The 21529-nt window shown below is 43.9% G+C and overlaps 1 protein-coding gene across 1 annotated transcript; it reads left to right on the top strand.

Moving 5' to 3' along the window:
- Positions 1 to 11641: 11641 nt before the first annotated feature.
- On the top strand, positions 11642 to 14386 carry LOC124299659 (fatty acyl-CoA reductase wat-like). The gene is made up of 10 exons (XM_046752928.1): positions 11642 to 11758; positions 11907 to 12046; positions 12113 to 12235; positions 12284 to 12430; positions 12575 to 12735; positions 12806 to 12915; positions 13103 to 13301; positions 13509 to 13751; positions 13851 to 14126; positions 14264 to 14386. The coding sequence occupies exons 1-10, from the start codon at positions 11710 to 11712 to the stop codon at positions 14340 to 14342; spliced, it is 1527 nt and encodes a 508-aa protein (XP_046608884.1). The 5' UTR covers positions 11642 to 11709; the 3' UTR covers positions 14343 to 14386.
- Positions 14387 to 21529: the final 7143 nt, after the last annotated feature.

Genomic DNA, 21529 nt, shown 5'->3' with positions numbered 1-21529 from the left:
AGGCTATGGTTGGAAAAGTCCTCGTACGGTACGATCGTTACTCATTTATCGCTTCTGTCAGAACCGAGCTTCCCGACTGTCAACTTGCGGTGAGTTTAGTTTCAGGCGAAGGATTTCCTCCAGCACTTCATCTCGAAACGGGGGCTAAGAAGGGAAGGAAGAGAAGGAAGGAATGAAGGAAGGAAGAAAGGAAGGAAGACAGGAAGGGTGTTCGCAAGGACGATCTCGTCTGCAGCCTCGCCAAATCTATTATCAAGATTGAGTCCCTCGATCTCATCACGAGAGCGTTATGAATTACTAACACGCCTTGGATGGCGGGTGAGGAGGGTGCGGTGTATGCCTCCTGAGATAAATATGAGGTGCCATTATCCTGAATAGAATAGCACCAATTCCGATGTCACCTCAACGGGACTGTGAGATGGCCTGGTACCTTTCCTCCATCCCACCGGGATCCTTGTCCAAGAGATCCTTGTACGCGATGCGGGATTCCGAACCATCGACGAAAGTATAGGTGCTTCGATGAGAGGAACCGACAGACGAACCAGACGGATATACATTTCGAATCAGGCTAGAGAATTCCCTCTTTAAAAGACGAAAGGGATATCGAGTAAGGAAGGAAGGAAGGAAGGAACTCTCGACCGGCCTCACAAAGACCATTCCGAGGCACGAACCGTCGAATAACATGCAAATTCAATATACGTCGCTTCAAAGGGGCAAAGACAGTAAAAGTCCAGACTGACCCGACACAGAGGCTGGATCAACCAGCGGTCGAGTTGACGCAGAGCTAGCTGGTTGGGAAATCGCGAATGCAACCGCTGCCACCAGCGTATGTCGGATAATTGCATCACAGCTGTATCGAGTCTACGACGATCTCCGTTCGCCGAAGTCCATGGTGTGAATTCGTGAATGCGCTGGATTATCTTCGCAGATATGGATATCGCTCATCTGACACGTCGCATCGCGGACCGCCGGTACGTGGATTTTCTACCCCATAGTTTGTCACTCGACTTACGATTTCGAGTGACACCTGCGGCCGGAGTCGACGTTCGAACATGAACGTCGTATGAAACAAGCATCGTTATTCGTGTTGTACAAGTATACGTTCAAGCTCACGTCCTGCGATGTACCTACATTGAATGCAAAGCATCACCGACCGGATTTTGGGAACACCGTCCCGCCCACTCACCCAATAGAAAATGGCACAAGTTGACCCTTTGGTGCTGGCCGGGGACACCCCGAACAATGGTCCATTGTTACCAAATCACAATGTTCCTTCGCGAAACATGTATAATACACGATTCAGATTTGTTACTGAATTATCGCAGAAGTTCAAATCTCCGGCACTTAATGGCTCGAATATTATTTCTCTGGCACGGTATTTCAGGACACCATAGTCACAAGTTCTAATTGATGCTGGCTTTAATCATCACGCGCACATAAAAGCTTTCCAGTTCTATGTAGGACCCACCAATTCCAAACATCTAACGAACAGTTGTAAAAGACCATTTGAAAGTTTTTTCTCCAACTGATGTTTTCGTGTCGATGCCGTATGAACTTGATCGCAACAATGATCCGAATTATCGTTAGTCGTAGTTATGGTGCTATTAGAGTGAGCATTATCGAACGTCGAACTTCGCAGGCCGCGGTTACATTCTTGCATAAATAATCGCCGTTGGGTATTCCTGAGCCGAGCACTTCGACGGTACGAGTCGTAATGCACAAGTTAGAAAATTTTGTGTAATAAAAAAAAAAATGTGCATAACCGTAGCTCGCGGTCTTTCAAGGGTACGCTCGAGAAGCAGAAGTAATGTGGTTAGTTGGATGTGACAATGGCAAACGGGACGGAGATAAATTAGTAGCATTGCGAGTTTCATCGTCGAGTTACAAAATTTGTCGGACATGAGTCGCATGAACATTCGCGTGTCGGGAGTTACCGCAAGAAAAACTGCAGCTACCTTGTTCCGAGTGATTTACGGCCGGCATGTCTCGAGGTAGAAGCTCGACCTCCGCATCGCCGTATCTTCCTCACGGCAGCTTTTTTGAAAGGATGCAGTTTCAACGGAGCTTCCATTATACTCTCATTAAAGAAACATCCGCGCCTCCTTCGCCGGGGCAAAGAATGGAAGACCGTCGGACCGACGGGGCGGAACTAAAAGTAATTCGGATTCGGCGTTGCCGATTGGGTTAACATTAAAATAAGAAACTTGCCACTCACCTTCCTTCCATCGTTTTGCTCACCGTTGCATCCAGAACTTTATCATCCACCGAGATTTTACTTGCCGGGTTCGATCGTCTTTTCACCATAAATTTCACCATTAAATCACGAGTTTATAACTGCTTACAAGATTCCTAGCATCGGAATCCGCGTTGGAGTTGCTACTTTGCTCCTAGTCCCAACCATTCGATCGGCGAATAAGCTCGACGCTTTGATTTGAAGCGGGAATAACGATCAGTGAGCGTCACGGAGTGAGGCAAAGCCGATGATTAAATTCCAGCGGGGTTCCGCGTCTTATTGGAGACGGCGCCGGCGGCCTGGAGGCGCTTCGATTTATGGGAAACGGCTAAATAAAACGTCGGCCATCCTCTCCGAGGCTAGGAAAGCTCAACACAAGGCTAGCTTTGGATGTTAAAATAAATGCTCCACTTATGAGATCGACGTAATGACTCGACTGATTCCTCCGACTGTTAGCGTCCGCTTCCAAGTTTGCCCTGTTCATTTGGGGTGGCAGAACACTTTCTGCACGGGTTGCTGACAGCCGGATTCACGCACCACAAGTTTGGCGACGCCACGTTTCGCTCGTGGAAGTCAGGTATTAACATTTTTTATCGCATTCAGAGTCCGACCTCATTCGTGGATTACTTACATATATGCAAGGTGGTATATTAGAGGTGGCGTCGAAAGGAACCAGAAACCGAATAAAGAATCCTGCAATATTCTTCTACCCTTTTCCTCTCTAATTCATAATCTAATATTTACTCCCGCTTCCCTATCGACTGCGATTCAGAATTGGACGGTGGATGTGGAGGACGTTGTTCAGGAGTAACCAAAGACTATTTTGAAAGCGATCATCAGACCGGGTGAATGGCCTATTGGCAACCTTTCTCAGCTAGTGGTTGCTGAGGTTGCGTGCGGCCTAACAATGCCTAGGAGAGCCATGCATCCTGCAACATCGCCGAAGCAATGGGTCGGGGAAATAAGAGGTTTCCAAGAATGGAGGGATTAGCTCTTTTTCATGGGGTAGGGCGACCAGTATATTTTCAATGACAATGGGTTCCTCCTCTGCGGCAGGAGGCGCCAGGATAATGGCTTTGGCCACTGAATATTGCATCTACACCCGGAGTTTATTACTTCTGGAATATACTATTCGCTCTGGGAAAGCGAACATAAACAAGGATTGGTATTGACGTTTGTCGGCCGAAACGAGTTTTGAATTCGTTTTGATGTACCGAACCGCGAAAGCGCGTCAAGTTCAGTTTTCCCTTCAAAGTTTCTTTCGATTTCCTTTGTAGGTACGCGTGTTTTCTTTCCATGATTTTCACTCCATTTTTTTCCGTGCCCAGAATAGTTACGAATCTTTTTTCTCTCTTTCTCTGCCCGTGGGTCTGTGACACACGGAATGATTAAAAGGCACAGAAATCCGTTATTTTTTGTACTGGAGAGGCAACGAAATGGCCACCTCTTCATGAAATAAAAGAAAGAAAAAAAAAAATATCCATTCGGCTTATTGTTAGCTCAGAAAATGAGAAGCAATCCTGTCAAAGCTCCTTTGACGTGGCCGAGAGTGGATTCGAAAATGCCCGCAAAAATCAGCTATCAAACGCGAACAACGGCGAGCCGACGTTTGTTTCGTCGGGTTGGATGAATTTTGACAGGTGAGGTTGCGTGGGCAGTTTTTAGATATTCGTACAGCGTCCGGCACGTTCTCTTTGTGCTACCTGCGTGTTTCCTGAATTTGAAAAAATATTTCCAAATACTGCAGCGCTTCAAAGCGGCAAAGAACACTCGTGCGTTGGCAGCTTTCAACTGCGCTCCCGTTCACAATGGTTCTTCGGTTATTCAGAGGTTCGCAAATTTCCCAACACGCGGTGGAGAGGCGTGGAATTTGACCGTGTTTAACGGGACAATAAACTCTTGGGAGTAAAACATATGCACTCATTTTGCTCCGGTGAATCAGAACGCAGACTTGCGGAAGACTGTGCAAAACTGTTTTGGTCATGGATAAAAATTAGTCGAGAGTGTAGAGGAATAAAGTTGAGAACGACGACGCTGAAAAGTATCGTACATACAGACTGTCCATTTTACCCAGCGAAAATCCTCATCGCGATTATGTTCGGCTCGCCGGATTTCCATGCCAGTGCTACGTGTATTCCGCACTCCATTATGCTCTGGATTCTGCAGGAGTTTCAACTTACCAGGTTCAATGCTGCAGCGCTATGACGCGGGCTAGCTGCCTTGAACATGGATTTTGTATGCTTCCTAACTGCACGTGTGAAGGGGGACATGAAAAGAGAAATAAATGAAACGATAATTGAAAGCTTATAATGATCGGATCAAAAACACCACGAGTTTAATGATTTCTTACGCTCTAATTATACAGCCTTTTTCAAATCGTTGATATCGTAGCTCGTGCTATTCGAATTTGCTCAGATATGTCTCAGTCACATATTAGGGATGTCTGTTCATTCGATTTTACTATCATTGGCGCAAATAACATTGCTGGAAATTTTTTAAAACAATTCTTTTCAGTTTTTGTAGCTTTCGATTCAGACTGCAAGTCCCATTTGTTTTCGATGAATGTATCAGCATAAATCCACGTGGTTCATCCGCACGTGCAAGGCCTGTACGATCAGCAAAACCACATTTCTGTATGTAATATGTTTTTTCAAGGAAAACGGATTAATTACGATCGGATCACGTGGCTACCCTTTTCACCAGTGTCACGTGGCGAAATGACTCAGGCTTCGATTGCTGTATACTGTTACGACATTGTATTCACTTGAGTCGCATGATGACGGATCGGTTGCTTTCTGTTAGCGGGGAAAATTCCCAAGCATACGTAGAATTATGGCTCGTCTCATCTCGGTTGAGGTTAGGTTGAATTACGTGTGTGAATGATCGCTTGAAAATAAGGTGACGTGCGTTTGGTAAGCGGTGAAAAGAAAAAAACGAATTTGAAAAGTTGAGGGATTTCTCATAAATAAATGTTGGGGAGCTAAAAAGCCCAAATGAAATTGGTTGGAACTATACTCAAGTTAGGAGGTAGCTGAGCCGAAATGAAATGTGGGTTATACACACGTGTGGGCAATAGGTCCCGTCCTTGTCGTAAAAACTTTTTGCTCAACCTTTTGAAAAGCTATACAGGAATTAGCACTTTCGCAGATCAGCAGCTCATATCCACCCGTCATGCTCGAGCTTTCGTATCCTAATTCACTTAGCACGTATACGTGACTCCTCGAATGGGCAGGTCTGTACGATTAGTTCAATACTTCAGTGTCAACGAACGAAAAGCAAGAGCAGCAAGTATGAACGTGGCTAAAATTTTGGGTTTGGGTATACGAGCTGATGAAGTAGCTGACCAATTCTTCACAAGCCATTTCAAGGCAAGTTGAAGAGACTGGAATGGAACAAAAGTCCATGATTTCACGTGTCGTCACGATCACGTGTGCATCATTTTCAAACCAAAACGTGCCTCCTCCTGGTTGTCAAAACCAGCGTGAATCCTTCCCCGTAACGAGAACTTCTAAGAATACATCTCATCCGGTCTGAGTCCCATGCAGTTTATTATTCCGTTGCCTCATCTTCTGCTTAAGGCTTCTTTGTTGTTGTTCCTTTTAGATCACCTTTCTCGCTTCGACGGGCAAGTTCATCGCGGTGAGACGTTGCGTGACTTGTTGGAAACGTTGACGGTACCTAGGTATATCGAAGCTCAAGGACCAGGACCATGATTAGCCAAAAAACAGGCGACGACAGCGTCGAGAAGAACGACAGTTTTTCCAAGTTTCACCGCTGCAGGCTGACGTGAAACGGAACACTTTAACGGGGGTTGAACACCGCGTCACCGCGTCTTCAAGTCCGGGCACAAGGCGTGTAGCATCCTTCCGCAACTCCCCATACACTACATTCATACCAGTCAGCTCATCTTCTCCGGTCGATGCTTTTGAAATTTCAAATAACAATACACTCCGATGGTGCTCGGCAGCTGCGGTCCAGACTCGCAGGTAAAGGCACCTACGAACGTCTCTGCCCGACACGTTAGGAGCTCATTTCTTGTCTCGAAAAGTGGGCTGGATGCCGAGTCGACACCTGTGTGTGTGTGTGTGTGTCGGCAGAGGAGAAGCTCCAGAGCGCATCCCCGTTTCCCTCTCTCCTCGCTCCATGGTTCATCTCTCTTCGGCCGAGCACCTGCCTCAATTCTTACCTTACCTCGTTTCGTTTTAGTTTTTTCCAACCCTCCGGCTCCCTGGTCGACCAGTAGTCACCACCTGCGATTGTCCGTCCCACTCACACTCTCACACTCCGTGTGGTCTAGGACCACCGAGAGTTCCGTGCTCGCGGCATCTTCCGCACGCAACCGTAATCACGGGTTTTTTTTTCCCAGTAGAATCGTTCACCAGTGCGAATTTTCTCCATCTTGGAACGGCCGGTTACAGCAAGCTTTGCGTTCGGCACGAGGAACGCGGATCAATCAGGCGCTGCGTGGTTTGCTGGCACTTGATGCGGACCCTCCTTCACGAGCACCCATCGCGCTGTTAGGCGTCGGAGAATTATCGGTTATGGAAAGCCATCATCCTAGTTCAAAATCATTATCCAATCAATTTCACCGCTGCCCGCAATTTGTTTGATTGTATAGGTATAACAGGCACAGGAACAGAGCGATAAGATCCTGGTACCACGTACGTCACGCTTGAGTGCATCGGCTGCACTCAACTTGCTGCCAACGGAGCGTCGAGTGATGTTCAAACGAATGATTTAAACTGATAATGTCCCCCACCATTTGCCTTGTCGCTAGTTTATCGGCGTGTTTTCAAATTCACTAAAACCGGCCGTGACCGCATCAACCGGGCACTTCCCTCTGGGCATCGAACACTGTTCAAAACACGTTGTGAACTTTTATAGACTATAATTCAATATCAATCTAACTACCAGCAGTATCTGATCATGAGTTTCCAAACTTGGCGCAATAATTATTCTACCTATCATAGTCCAAACCATGCATTTTTGAACAATTTTAACACCGCAACTTCTTTTTTGCAATAAGTCTGTTTTGAATTCATGTACAGGCAGTATATTTCACGACTAACAGATTGAGTCTATTACCCGTAAAACAGCGGTTAGAATTTCATCCTGTTTCAATTTTGTCTTCACAAATGACGAATAGTGTCGTTCTTAGCACTTGTACAGACTTCTGGATCATCAGTAGAGAGAAGCCTGAATTCCGCTTTAAAATTTCGTTTGCGTACACGAAGACACATACACATACGTGTAGCAGTCTGCCCGAGGCCTAGTCACACCTCAGATTCTTTGGGGACCGGAAAACGTGGAATCCAGGAAGGAGCTTGCGAGGGTATAGAGAAGGCTTTCCGCGCTTGAGGATTCCCCAGGGAAATGTTGGTGTACACCGACGTATTTACCGTTTAAACACACGACGGGCTTCGTGTTTTCAATAAGCCCACGCTCTCCGGGAGCCTGTGTTGCGTTGCTTTGACTCTCTCGCTCCCTATCGCGAAGAACACATCATCAATATTGCAAAGCGCCTATAGTGGGATACATTGCCTTACCGACCCGGTCTGGTCGGTGGTAACCGAATCCCTGTAGGGTAAATCGCGGTGGCCAACTTGATTGGCCGTCTCATAGTCAGAAGCGTCCATGACTACGATGAAATAGTCGAATTTTCGGCCAAGTTAACAATGAGAGAGATTTCGAGCTGCGGTTACCAGCTTTTACAAGTTTTTGCGATAAGAAAAAAATGCAGTACTGGGTATCAGAGTGAAAATGAGTTTTTTAGCTGTAATCAGAAATTGAACTATATTTTCTTGTACCTATCGTGATAATTCGCAGTTGGTGCAACGAAAATTGATGTTAAGGATTTATTGGATGAAAAGAAAAAAAAAACGCAGTAAGCTTACCTACTGGCTGATTCAATGCTGTAATATAACCATTGACAAGTATAATTTCAGTGAATAATTACGTGTAATCATATTTACTTTAAATTCAAATAATATTTGAACCATCATTATTGTAACGATATCTATTTCACTAGATTTTCTAGTAACTAGGAACAATGAAATTTTGTCTCTGTGCGAACGAACAATTTTCGAAGCGTCTATTTGATCGAACGGTTCGACCGCTAATCCAGCCTGTAAGCCCGATGGGTTACCAACATCGCCAGCTCATATTCAATCATATCACAGCTCGCGTCGCTCGCCGGCTGAGGATAAAATTCAATTTTTTATTCATCAGGAGCTCGGAATATGATACGGTTCGCCCAGAGAACTCAGGTTCGCTGTTTTAATTAAGTAAAAAATATCGCGCTGGTATCTATGACGGAAAAAAGTTCCTACTTTTTAGTTATTTTATTACGGACCGTTGCCACTCTCTTTTTCGAAGCATATTTTTTGTGTACCAGTTCGTTTTCCACGCTAAACTTCATCATTATGGTTAAAAAGGAACAAGTGATCAATCCCGTATAATATTAGACCAAATTATATCGCTGTGAAAAAGTTTTAACGAATCTGATTAATCCTGAAAAAACCGGTAACACCTGCTATAGTAAGTAAGTTTAAACAGGCATATCGAAATTCTGTTTTACGAAAAATATTTTCCATGCTAAGGATAGCTGCACGTGAAAGGCCAAACTAGAGGGTAGATTATCCTGTTTTAATCATTGCACCACGAAAAAAAAAACTATGAAAGTTAAAAAAAAAAAAAAAACCATCAAAGTAGCATTTAGTATCGTCCAGGGGCGGTGGATTGTATATTTCCGAAGTGTGGAGCTGAGTGTAGGTGTGAAGAGGTTGATTTGGTTCAGCATAAAACAACACCGTTAAACTTTTCAGTCTGTTCTATAAAAAGTACACTTTCGATTCACGTTGATGTACCGAAAGTTGCTTTTCTGCAGTTGTTGAGATTGATGAATTCGTTCATCAGAAAGTCGGTATCTAATTCTTCAGCTATATCTTGGTGACTGTGGATTATGGCTACCACGTCCGAGTGATCAAGCAGCGTCGATGATATTCAAGTAATTGACACAAAATTGAATTTTTTGAAACTGCAGATATCCGAGGTGTGGAATTCCACAGCTACTAAATTTTGAGGCGTGGAGTGCTCCACGTCTACCGTAGCGATTTCACCCGACCCTTGATACGGTTACTGAGATTACATTTACAGATTTTCCTGCTACATACGTTTTTATCGTACATTTGAGTAGGTAGTCGCATAAAATGAACACGGACCGAAAAAACAACTATCGTATTTACGACGAATGTGGCACCTTGACCGCAAATTGAATTGAGTTGGTCTTTGATAGCGATTGACTCAATCTACGCAAAGATGTTTATTCCGTGATGTTACTTAACAGAGTCACGATGATACCAGATACGACTTGAAAAGTGTCAGAACTTACCCTTGCAGGATGGGGCATCACAATAAATGAAGGGTTGATAGATATTTAATAATGATGAAATATTCTAATTTACAAAAGTTTCTAATAGTGTTATATCGTACAAGGGACAGATGCATGCACATAGAGCTGACGGGGATACGCGTGTTGTAAATAACAGACTGATGAATGCAGCGCGTATCAATGCATAAGTGCAGTCTCCCTGCCTGCATCCATTAGGTTTATCCTTTTTAAATAAAGCGTGCATGTAACGATATTTCCGAAATAGTTCAGATTCACAGATTAATCGATTAGTATGAAACCAGATAGAAACAAGATGTAGATTTCATAAATCACACGCAGACAAATGATAAATATCAAATCTCGTTCAGTATAAATCTTAAACGAGGATTTGATTCTACCGTCCTTTCAATTTGTGCGAGTCCTGAATTCCATGATATTAAATATCCCATAATTCAGTGATTATACCCATGTTATTTTAATCGAATGAACGGAGATTACATAGAAACTCCCAAGGTACCTTCAACCTAGTTGTATCATTGAAAGTGTTTCTTGCATCCTATGCCTTTGAATAAAAAATTTGAATTAGGCCCGGGAAAGTAACTCTTGACCCCTTGAGATTCTTCTCTGCTCTCCGATTGAAATATTCATTGTATCACGCAATTAGCGCCCAACTGTAAAACAAATACAGAAACTAACCGAAGTGTCTCGGACTCTGCGTTCAGGTACCTGCGTATTGCAAATGCAGTCGCGAATTAGTTTCACTACCTTGTTTTTGTCATTCTAACTGTATAATACAGATGAAGCAAATAAAATATTTCAAATTTGAATGAATGAAAATTTGGGGGCAAATCCTTCGCGTCATTAACGAGATAACGTGACTTTTAATGAATCCACATTCGAGCACTTGACTCGTAAGCCAAATGTGTGTTGCTGCAGCGAGGTTTGTCCAACCTTGCGGTCAGGTCGCGGTACTTTATTTTTTCTCTCAGTGCATTCATCGCACCAACTGTGAAAGAATCATTGACTATTCATAGATCAGATCCTTTCGTATGTTTCACTCTCTACCGTCTTCATACGGGAGTCGTCAGCACCTTGATTCTGTGGATGATCTAGAGAGCATTTCATGGATTTTCCGTACTATTTAAGGAGCCATAAATTTCCGTCCGATAGTTCCACTTAACCTGCGGACATCAGCAGAGATACTTCATCATGAATTGGCAGGATTCAGTTGAACCTTGCAACGTGTATTCTTGATGAAAAAAGAATTCAATTTTCCCCGATCGTCGTCACCGAAGTTCCTGCGTACTTTCACCTGACCTGACAACGTTCAAATGTGTTTATTATGCACTGGGCTGTATGCTTCAAGTGTTAGAAAATATTGCGTCACCAGTGATCAGTTCTAAAATTTATAAATACCAAATGGACAGGTAAAGATGGAACAACTATACAAACATTTCCCGACTGTAACTGAAAAATTGGGAAAACATGGGGATGGCAATCCTCTCAACAAGTGATCTCAATATATCATTACTTAACAGTTGATCATTGATTTTGATTACTCATCTGTGAGTAAAGAGGAAAATTTAGAATCCAATTGTCCGAAATTAAGGTCAAAATGGCTGTACAGGAATTCCCAAGCAATTGACAAGTGATCTAGTTTTATGATCCCTTCGCAGAGATCAATCTTATACAAGAATTGGAATAATTGACTGATATGGTGTTTCAATTTAATAAGCGTATTCTTGAAGTGGAGTTCAAAAATAATCTTCATCTACCACAAATTTTCTGCCTGACCTGCAAAAGTGTCGTCTCACGATTCACCTTGTTCCCACACCGGTGACGTTGTAGGAATTAGTTAAAGTTTTCAAGCGGAAATTACTTTTATCTTCCGGTCCTATTGTGAAACAATGACTCTACCCAGGAAGCTACGACGTTGTCATTTTTAATTCGCATTCGTTTGCACATTGTACAAAATGTGTGTGAGATAGTTAATAAATTTACATTCGTGCACGTGGTATCTCATCCATAAGTAACGCGAAGTTAGCGACGACGCAAAGAGTTACTCCGGTACCGCAATAGAAGAAACATGTCAGAAATACGACAGTTTTACGCAGGTCGAAACATCTTCATCACCGGTTGGTGCCGTTCAAATAACAAAATAAAAATAATAATGTCCTTCTCGAGGGACAAACATTTGTTTGAATTATACCAATGAGATTGTTTTTTTGAATTGTGGCCCACGTTCAATTGACAAAGAGACTTACATTTACTAAAAATTGCCAGGTGGAACCGGTTTCTTGGGTAAGGCACTGGTGGAAAAGTTACTCCGAAGCTGTGAAGAAATCGGAACCGTCTACCTTCTGGTCCGCGAAAAGAAAGGAAAAACTACACAAGAGCGAATGGATTCTCTGCTTCTCGAACCGGTGAGATTTGCCAAATTTCTTGCAATGTCTGAGCTGGCGATAAATCGCGCATGTATTTTGCTGCAGGTGTTCGACGTTTTGCGGACCAGCTCTCCGGACTTTTCGAAGAAGTTGGTTCCAGTTGCCGGTGACGTAGCCTCCGAAGGACTGGGATTATCGGCAGAGGATCGCGAGCGCATCGTCAACGAGGTTCGCAGGGTGCACGTTGACTCTTCGTATCCACTTGTCGCCCCCTAAAAAGCGCCGAACTCTTTTCAGGTATCCGTCATCTTCCACGCAGCTGCCACGGTGCGTTTTACCGAAAGACTGGACAAAGCGATTCCCTTGAACGTCAACGGCGTTAAATACGTGCTGGACATTGCCAAAGCGTGCAAGAACCTGGCGGTGAGAGGATTTTTCCAGCGTCTTGTAGCGGTGCCGATGCACCAGCTGTGAATTATAACTTCGCCTCGCGATTCACGGCGTCTCCGTCAATTCCAGCTGCCGAACGTTTCAGCTCGCGATCACCTTAACTCTGTTCTGTTCCAGGTCGGCGTCCACCTGTCAACTGCTTTCAGCAACTGCGTTCTCAGTAGCATCGACGAAAAGTTGTACGTTCCGCCATTGAGCTACAGGGAGGCGAACGACCTCTGCGAAAGCTTGAAGAACACCGAGATGTCGGAAGGCGACGTCGAATCCGTTACGAAATCGTAGGTTTTTCAAGCGGGCTTGTCGTGGGAGTGCGTGACTAAGGATGGTGATCAAAGTGTTCAATTGCAGAGTCTTGAAAGGATGGCCGAACACTTACACCTTTACCAAGGCGATCGGCGAAGGTGTCGTCGCCGAATTCGCTGGAGAATTGCCGTTCGCAGTTTTCAGACCATCGATCGGTGATATTCTTATTCTATGATTATTCTTACCATGACTAAAGTGAACATTGCATCCGAAATTCCACTCGACTCTTGCATAAATCCAAGAATGGGTTGTAACTGAGATCAAACAAAGGTTACATTTTTCTTTTCCAATTGTTGTTGTTACAATCATTGCTTGTTAAAAGAGGACAATAATTTTTCCCAGTAATTAATTCATACGAGGAGCCAATGCCGGGTTGGGTTTCTGGCATTGCTGGGTTTCCAGCGATTATATGTGCATCTGGTCTCGGCTTAAATCACATTGGTTTCTTTGATTCTGATGCGAGAATCGACCTAGTTCCAGTGGATTATGTCTGCAACGCTTTAATTTCTTCCGCTTGGGAAACAGCCGTCACTAAAAAAAGGTAACGTCTTCGAATGCCGATTCATACCGCCTTTTATACATAGAAAATCTAAATATAAATGCATTTGCATTATGGAACATACACTTTTCACAAACTAACAGAAATGGAAAATTAAACAAATAAAGGTATCGCATGCTTCAAAAGTTATTGTGTAATTTTCGGATTAGTAAATATCCGGTGACGTACATTTGACTCGTTTGCTTTCAGGCACCATGAGAATATTCCTGTCTACAATTATGTCGGCGGAAATGAGAAGCCCATCACTTGCGGCCAGTGCATAGGGGATTTCATGAGTTATTATAATGAAAACCCATCAGTGCAATTGATCTACTATCCTTTCTTGGTCATAACAACGTCAAGATTTGTTTTGAGTGTATTACAATTTTTTCTGCATACTTTGCCGGCGTTCATAATTGACGGCGTCGCAAGATTGTTAGGAAAACAGCCGCGGTAAGCTTGAAACATCGATACCAGTATCGTCTTTGCCTAGTAAACGTAATTGCATGTAGTTTCGATTTATTTAGTTCGAGCCGCACTCGTGGCCTGAAGGATCGTTCATTATTTCAGGATGCAAAAGCTTGCGACTTTGTTAGGGAATGCGTGGATCACCGTGGGATATTTTATCACGAAGGAATGGGACTTCGAAACTCATCGAGTTCGGAGCCTTTGGCAACGAATTGGGCCTACGGACAAGAAGGAATTCCCTTTCAGTATGCAAGAAGTCGACTGGGAGAAATATTGTATACGTATAGTTGGCGGTCTCAAAAAGTATCTACTAAACGATCCTCCTGGAAATGAAGACAAAGCGAAACGACGATACATTTAGTAAGTAAAAATTAGTGCCGAGTTACCGCCTTGATGATATATTAATCGCGGTCAACGAATCATCGTTGATTGCAGATCATTTCGACGGAAGCAAAAATATACCCTGAAATATGATTTTCATTCCGCATTTATTACAGCTTTTACATCGTCCATTCGATGGTTCGTCTCGCCTTATATTCCTTCGCTCTTTGGCTCGTATGGAAAATATTTTGGTAACAAGGCGTTCCGCCTTGTTCGAGACGTACAACATGATCACTAGGTTGACGAACGCACCGCAAAAAGTAACAAAGAATTTTGCAATATTTCGCATGGATTGGGATTACAAGTTGTCTATATGTTGGATCCATTGAAACTAGCCAAGCAACGCCCTCCGAAACAAAAAACTCATGTTTAATCGAATAAACGAGGCGTGATTCTGCTGATTAGTAATAAATTTGATATCCTGCAGATTGTTCACGGAGTTTCTTTTCAAATGTTTTCAGATTGGGTTTTGCATAATTAGAATGATTCCTAATCTGTCAATGACCCCAACATTCCCAACTTGCGAAACAATGCCTAGCGGCAGGAAACGACCCGGGGTCAACTGAATATATTACGTAGTTGCGTATAAGAATTAACATGTGTACAAATATATTAGTAGTTTCAATAGACTCGTGGTAAACAGAGGTACGAAGATACGGTCAGGGGTAGCGGAACGTGTATTTCCGAGGTATGGAGCTGGGTGTAGGGTTGAGTGGTGGGGTTTAGCATAATTTGGACTAGCATAAGATAACACTGTTAAACTTATGAATCTGTCCCATATAACAAAGTACACGTTCATTCCACTTTGATGTACCGAAAGTTGCTTTTCTGCAGTTGTTGGGGTTGATGAATTCGTTCATCAGAAAGTCGAGATCTAATTCTTCAGCTATATCTTGGTGACTACGGATTATAGCTACCACGTCCGAGTGGTCAAGCAGCGTCGTTGTTATTCAAGTGATTGACACAATTGAAATTGAATTTTTTGAAACTGCATACATCCAAGGTGTGGAGTGCTCCTCACCTACGGTAGGGGTTACACCGCCCCTGGTATCGTCCAGGTGGTCTGCAGCGTTTTTGCAGAAATTCGTGACTTCGGATATTCGTGCCACACCTCATGATTGTTATAATAATCCGAAAACGGTGTCGATGAAAAAAGAAAGTGAAGGCAAAAACGAATGAATAAAAAGAGAACCAAAACACTGAGTGGGGTAAAAACGCCAGGAGAGGAGACGAGGAGAGGAAGAAGACGTAATTTTGAGGGCAGAAAAAGGGCAAGGAAAAGGCGGCGACATCACGCTAGCCAGAGATCGACCTTTCCCCGGATTCATCCTGGTCGTTTCGTGCCCAAGGACAAACGCTGGTTCCTCATAGGAGCCGGAGGCTGCAAAGTTCTGCAGGCACGGCTCGCGGCTCGTGGCACATGGAGGAATAAAGATGGCTGCCTTACAAATTCAGAGAGGCATTGTACCCGTTGGCGTTCGTAATAAATGCTACAAGGGCGTGCTCTACAAGAGGCCGCGGGTTTTATTAAAGCGACGTTTTCTGTCGAGGGATCACTCATGCACAGTACCAGCTCATGCAGACTTTAGTTGATGTTTTTGATCCCCGGGCGTTAAATTGCCCTGATATCTTCTGGTTGACGTTCCAGGCCGATAAATGCCACCTTCGGCAAATCAAACACACACTCGGAAAGAAATTTGGTTGAAATGTCCAAAATTGGTTCATAGCGACGAAATTTCAGGGTAATATATACATTCCGTCCAACATTATTTTCACACCAAAAAGTTTGGTTGATTTTACACCGCGCAGAAAACATAATGTTTCGGTAACGTCTGAGAAAAGATTTGGCAACACAATTCTATAGATTCTTTTATGATTCCGAAATCAGATCTGCAGATGTGAAACCATTTTGTAATGATTGAAAAATTATTATTTAATTGTTGCATGTGAAAAAATTATCCTCTGATCGAAATTCGAGCTACATGAATTAAGAGTCACGGAAAACAATGATCGAGAAATACGCCATTGCGAATTGACAGGCTGATTAAATGGTATCGAACCAGAAACGATCGAGTTCTTCTGATTATACTAGACAAATGCCTGAAGCTCCTACTAATAACTCCTCGTCTTACTTCTCCCGCGAGAAAGGTTTTTTGACCTGTCACAGAGAGTATTTTGCCACTTCAAACAAATTGTTTTTGTAGATTTACGATGTACCTAACATATTATTTGATAGCGGTAATCAATTTGAGTAATCTGTATCCACCGAATGGATGTAGTTAACAGTATGAAGCGATTTAGTTGAATCTACCAGAGGGTATTCAATATTTTGAACATACCGTGAGAAAACTATAATTTCGTTAAATTGATTAAATTAGAATCGAGATTTCGTATTTAAAGGTACACTTATAAAATAAAAATTTTCTGTATCATTCGTCTACCAATTGATTTTTTTCAAAAAGCAAAAAGTTTTCTCCGAGTTCAGCCCGTCATTATAACAATGCGCTATTAAATATCGCCTTCACGTCACGATCAAAGTTTCATACTTTGAGGAAAACAATCCTTATCGTTTTTCAACTATATCCCTACATTATTAACGTATGTCGAATTCACCTCTTTGGGTGATTCAGTTATTAATGTCGAATAACGATGCCTCTGCGAAGTGCGGATGTGCCCAACGATTGATTCGAGCGTCAATAGTGCTGCTAGACTGAAACTTCAGCAGGCGATAGACGAAAATTTTTGCCGGTGATTCGATAATTGCTATCTTTGACGAGGAGCCTGATCTAGTATGAATCACCAGATCAAAGTGGCCTCTCATTTTCCGTCAAAAGGACGGGACGAATGGACTGCACGTATCAGGGAATTGTTTTCTCTCGGATCAGTGATATCGCGGTTTCAAATCCGAGTCATACCCACTCGACAAAGTCTCGATCTCAGCAAGAATTATCGTCAGCGAATGAATATTACTCGGTAATTATCAGTTTTGTACACTGCAGTGCCATTGTTGGGATGAGTGGAGGTTCGCACAAAGAGAAGCTCGTCGGTTATATTTAAACGATAGCACCGTTCATATTTCACGAGGTATATATTATACAGCGAATGAGGCAGGCTCAAGTTGGAAAGCCTTTCTAATTCAGGCCCAAAGTGCAGTTCAACGTTACGCAATATACAGTTAATAATTGTCTTACTGTTTATCGTAAATCATTTAATAAAGCCTATGACGTGCCTCGAGGTCGGCTAATTTACACGGGCGGTGTTCATTTCGGTATAATTAAAGAGGTCCATAATCCGACCCCTGGGGATAAGTGGCCGAGAGATTTTGGTTAATTGCGAAGGTTTCTTCTTGGGGAGGCGCGAAAGTCTCTTTTGTGTAATCTTTCATCTGGATTAATCGTCCTCTCTCAGTTTTGAAAGTTCAATCTTTAGCTTGGCGATTTCGTTTCTCGCGGCGCGCCTAGTCGCAACTTCGCGAATCCATACGAAAAAATCAACCGAAAAAAAAATGTCGTTTGTTTTCCGGCAACTGCTGCTAAAACTCATAGGTATATATAAATCGTGACCGGGGCACGGCTAGTCATGAATCAGTCGCGTCAAGGGTGAAAAAGAGCCTCTAGCCAGACGGCGAATGAATTCTAAAATGACCTCAAGAGTCCGCAAATAAGTCTGCCGCTCTTTAATAGTGTCACACTGAGACAAATATCCCTGAGGGATCGCATACGAGAAGAACTATTCGACACCTTCCCTGCAGATTCGTAGACGAGACAAGCCCAACTCCGACCTCCGCGGTGTTCGATATTTAATTTACTTTTTTCCCTCTTTTTCATTAATATCATTTTGAATCTCTTTTTCCCTCATTTAAAAGCCTAGCGCCATTTCATGCGAGTATAAAAGGTGCTTGAGTCAGCGAATGTGCGTGCGTTGCGTGCGTGTGCGTGTGTGTGTGTACACGAGAGCGTACAGGTGAATTTGGCACAGCCGTTCGTGAAGCGTTCCATATATTGTAATAAAAGTGAAAAACCGTGCGTATGGAGAGGATAAAAATTTTCCGAATACCCGCGGAGAGCGGGTAATGTTTATAACAAAAGAAGGATAATAACACTGATTGTAAGAAAGAATAATAAAACAAAACATCGCGAATCGTGTTAAACATGCATTGACCGCGGTCGAACACCGTCTCCACCCCGTCACCCACTTGCACATTCCTAAAAGAAATTAATTTCGCAGCTCGACACACGTGTTGGATGTGCGTCATTGTTTAGTGAAAATGGCTTATCAATTTCACGAGACAGGTTAAGAAAAAAAAAAAAAAAAAAAGAAAAGCAGCGAGAGAAGATAAAAAACAAAATTCACCGTAATTCATTTTGCAGCAAAAATTTTCTCTTTCTTCTTATTCCTCGCTCGTATCTTCACATGAAAAAAAAAAAAAACACAAATGATTAGCAGGCCTTTACCGAAGCACGCAATGACCTTTCTTACACCTATATTGTTACGGGTGAAAAAGACGAGGCGTGGCGTGCGTAAGCTTTCCGTTACAGGGTGGGACGTTGGTAATCAACCGTCTTCTACCGCCAGGAACAATTAATATTTAAGCGGGCTGTGAGGCGCCCGTAGAAGCCGGTGCACATACATACCTATATCGTGAACAGCAGGGTCGAGGCGAGCTTCCGAGGCGGTGTCAGGAGTCCACGTAAATCCCGACCTGCAGAGCGGGCGGTTTCCAGGCGGTGAAAGCCCTTGTCCTCGACCCTCAGACCCACTGACACACGCAGAATCGCCAGACGTTATCACGGCGAACTTGTGACCGTATGATAAAACGGCCGGTGAGCCGACTGGTTGAATTATTCATGAGATGTAACTTGAGTTTGAAGTTTGAAAAAGGCGCCCAAAGTACCCTCGACTTGTGCTCGTGATATCCGCGGACATTTGTTTTGTATCTGGAAATTGAGGGATGTTGAAGTACTCTGATGACTATCGGAGACTTGGAAAGTTCGAAATGTATTCAAGGAAACTCGTAATGTTCAAGAGAAGTCGTAAATTTTTTAGACTCGCGAATCAGTTACTCTGTTACTCTCTTCCGAGGTGCTACCGTAAATGCTCCACCAAAAATGGAGAGTCAATGGGATGATAAAGAGAGAACGGTGAAGGGTCGAGGTGGAGTCGCTCATTCGCGTTGATTTATATGATAATACGAATGTATACGAACGTGCGACGGAAGAGGGGTTCACCCGTGGATCATGGGTGTGCGGTAGAACCGAAATTTTTTACGTCCATGACGTAACGTCGGCTCAAGTTGATTCGAGCAACATGTTATATGACGCGTGTACATATCCATATTCAGTAAGATAAAATCGTGCCCGGTGGTATGAAATATATGAGTACACAAGTGGTGCTTTTCCCTCCGACAATATACGCACCCTCGTTGACTTAATTTTATTCCAAGTGCCCGGATACCTACGCAACCCAGCCTTGTAGCGAAAGGGTGCGGAGGTGTTGAGCCCGAAGCTCACATCTACATCGCGAGAACAGGCGACGAGAGCTTCGTCGACCAGGACGGTACGATATGAGGGAAAAAGCTCGTTACGTCCGCGTACGCAGATTTCCGGAATGAATAGGCGTCGCAGTCGTTAGACAAGGTCTGATTGTGAATCGTGCAGTGCGGTCGGGATGTGGATGGATCGGCAGGGAGGTCCTGCAGGGTGCAAAGGGCGTCACGCATAGCCATAAGTTGAGCGGATGCGGCGGACTAGGTAAGAGAGACACGGGCAAACGGAATGCCATAAATCTCATGTAAATTTGGCCGCTTGATTTGCAAGCACAATGCCAGACCGTTCCGCAGTCTCTACACTCCGCTCTGCTCTGTTCTTCTCTCCTCTGGTCCGACTCTCCATGCGCCGTGAGAGAGGTATAGAGACAGTCTGCTGCTCCTCCTTGGCCTCCCTCGGCCACCCGGTTCTACTTGTTTCGCCGGCTTCACCGCGACTCTGCAACTTCTCGACTCCGTGCCGTGCACTCCCTGCCCTCCACTACATTGCACACTCCGCCTAGACTCTTGGCCAAGGCGAGTAAGGGGCTCCTGGTTCTGGCTAACGATCTGGCTGCTGGTAAACGCAATATTTGCAAGCTTTGCCGAACGCACATTTCTACCCCAGTCTGTGTATCGAGTTTTTCCACTTGGCCACTTCCACCGCCAATGCTCGTCCAGGATCTGCTTGAACTTTCTCGTTTCTTCTCAGAGATGCAATGGAACTCTCTCGGCTCGTTTCAGCGCAGTCATTGAACCCAAGAATTACTTCTCACAATTCCTCAAGAAGAGATGCTTCAGCTGTTTTATACGACTGATCATCCTGGCACGTATATGCAGTGCTCTGCGCTAGGTAACCGAGGAGAACAAATCCTTACTCAACGAATCTCCGAGTTCAGGGCAGGTTAATTGATCTGATTGCGAGCTGTTAAGGTGAGCTCGGAAAGCAGAGAATTATTTACGGTAAAGTTTGCGACAGGGCAGCGAAGTGATGAGGTACCGTTGGTGGTAGCCACGGTGTATCCAGCGCCTGAGTAACTAATTGGGTTTGTGTCGTCGGAACGCGCATAGATGGGCGTTCGTCCAGGTGTACAGATGCATGTAGGTATCGCCGACATCCAAGTAAACAGACGGTGTAAACTCCAAGGGGATAATATTCCGAGTGTCGTAAATGCGAAATGTCCCCGTGAAATGGTTAGCCGTAGATCACGTCGGTGGTCAACTTATTAATGGTGAACGTCGCCTGGCTAGTGTGCGTAAGCTCGCTAACTGTTTTCCACACAGTTGCAGGCCCTGCAGGTTTACCTCGATGTCATGCACCCTCGTTCACCGTTGCATGGCCAAGTTCGACCTGACACCCTATAAATGGTTACCGTGTTCCGCCGGATGTCCAAGCATGCGACGGGGCAAAAACTCCTCCCACAAAGTCGAACACGTACCTTCGAATATTTGCAATGACTGTATACTCGCGGTATTTCAGTGTAATTGAACGTTTGAACGGTCGCTTAACAAACGCCGATTCGTTCTCTTCCACCTTCCATTCCTCCGTTTGGCAAAGGTAAATAAGTAGAAAAAGAAAAAAAGGAAAAAAAAAAAACAATACGCGTGGAATAAAATGAAAACGTAGAATGGAATCTGAGGTTTTGGGGTGAGTGTGTAGGTATATGGCTCAAACGAAATGCAATTTGCGGAAATAACTTCGCCATAGCATCCGCGGAGGTTTGCTTGTTCCTATACGGCACCAATTTGCAAAGCCACGGATGACTGAGGGTTGGGGCATGGAAATGACGATGTAAAAGGTTTTTCTCGTGCCAGCTGGGCGAGAGAGCGAGTCGTTTTGGTGCTTTTGATATTCGAA

Source organism: Neodiprion virginianus, chromosome 3 (assembly GCF_021901495.1).
Source record: "Neodiprion virginianus isolate iyNeoVirg1 chromosome 3, iyNeoVirg1.1, whole genome shotgun sequence".
NCBI lineage: Eukaryota > Metazoa > Arthropoda > Insecta > Hymenoptera > Diprionidae > Neodiprion > Neodiprion virginianus.
This window is presented reverse-complemented; position numbering and strand designations above follow the sequence as displayed.

Excerpts from the sequence above, each read along its gene's own strand:
- LOC124299659 (XM_046752928.1), top strand. The coding sequence starts at position 11,710 with ATGTCAGAAATACGACAGTTTTACGCAGGTCGAAACATCTTCATCACC. Across the intron at positions 13,302-13,508 it reads ACAGCCGTCACTAAAAAAAG|GCACCATGAGAATATTCCTG; the intron begins GTAACGTCTTCG and ends GTTTGCTTTCAG. Across the intron at positions 13,752-13,850 it reads TTGTTAGGAAAACAGCCGCG|GATCGTTCATTATTTCAGGA; the intron begins GTAAGCTTGAAA and ends CGTGGCCTGAAG.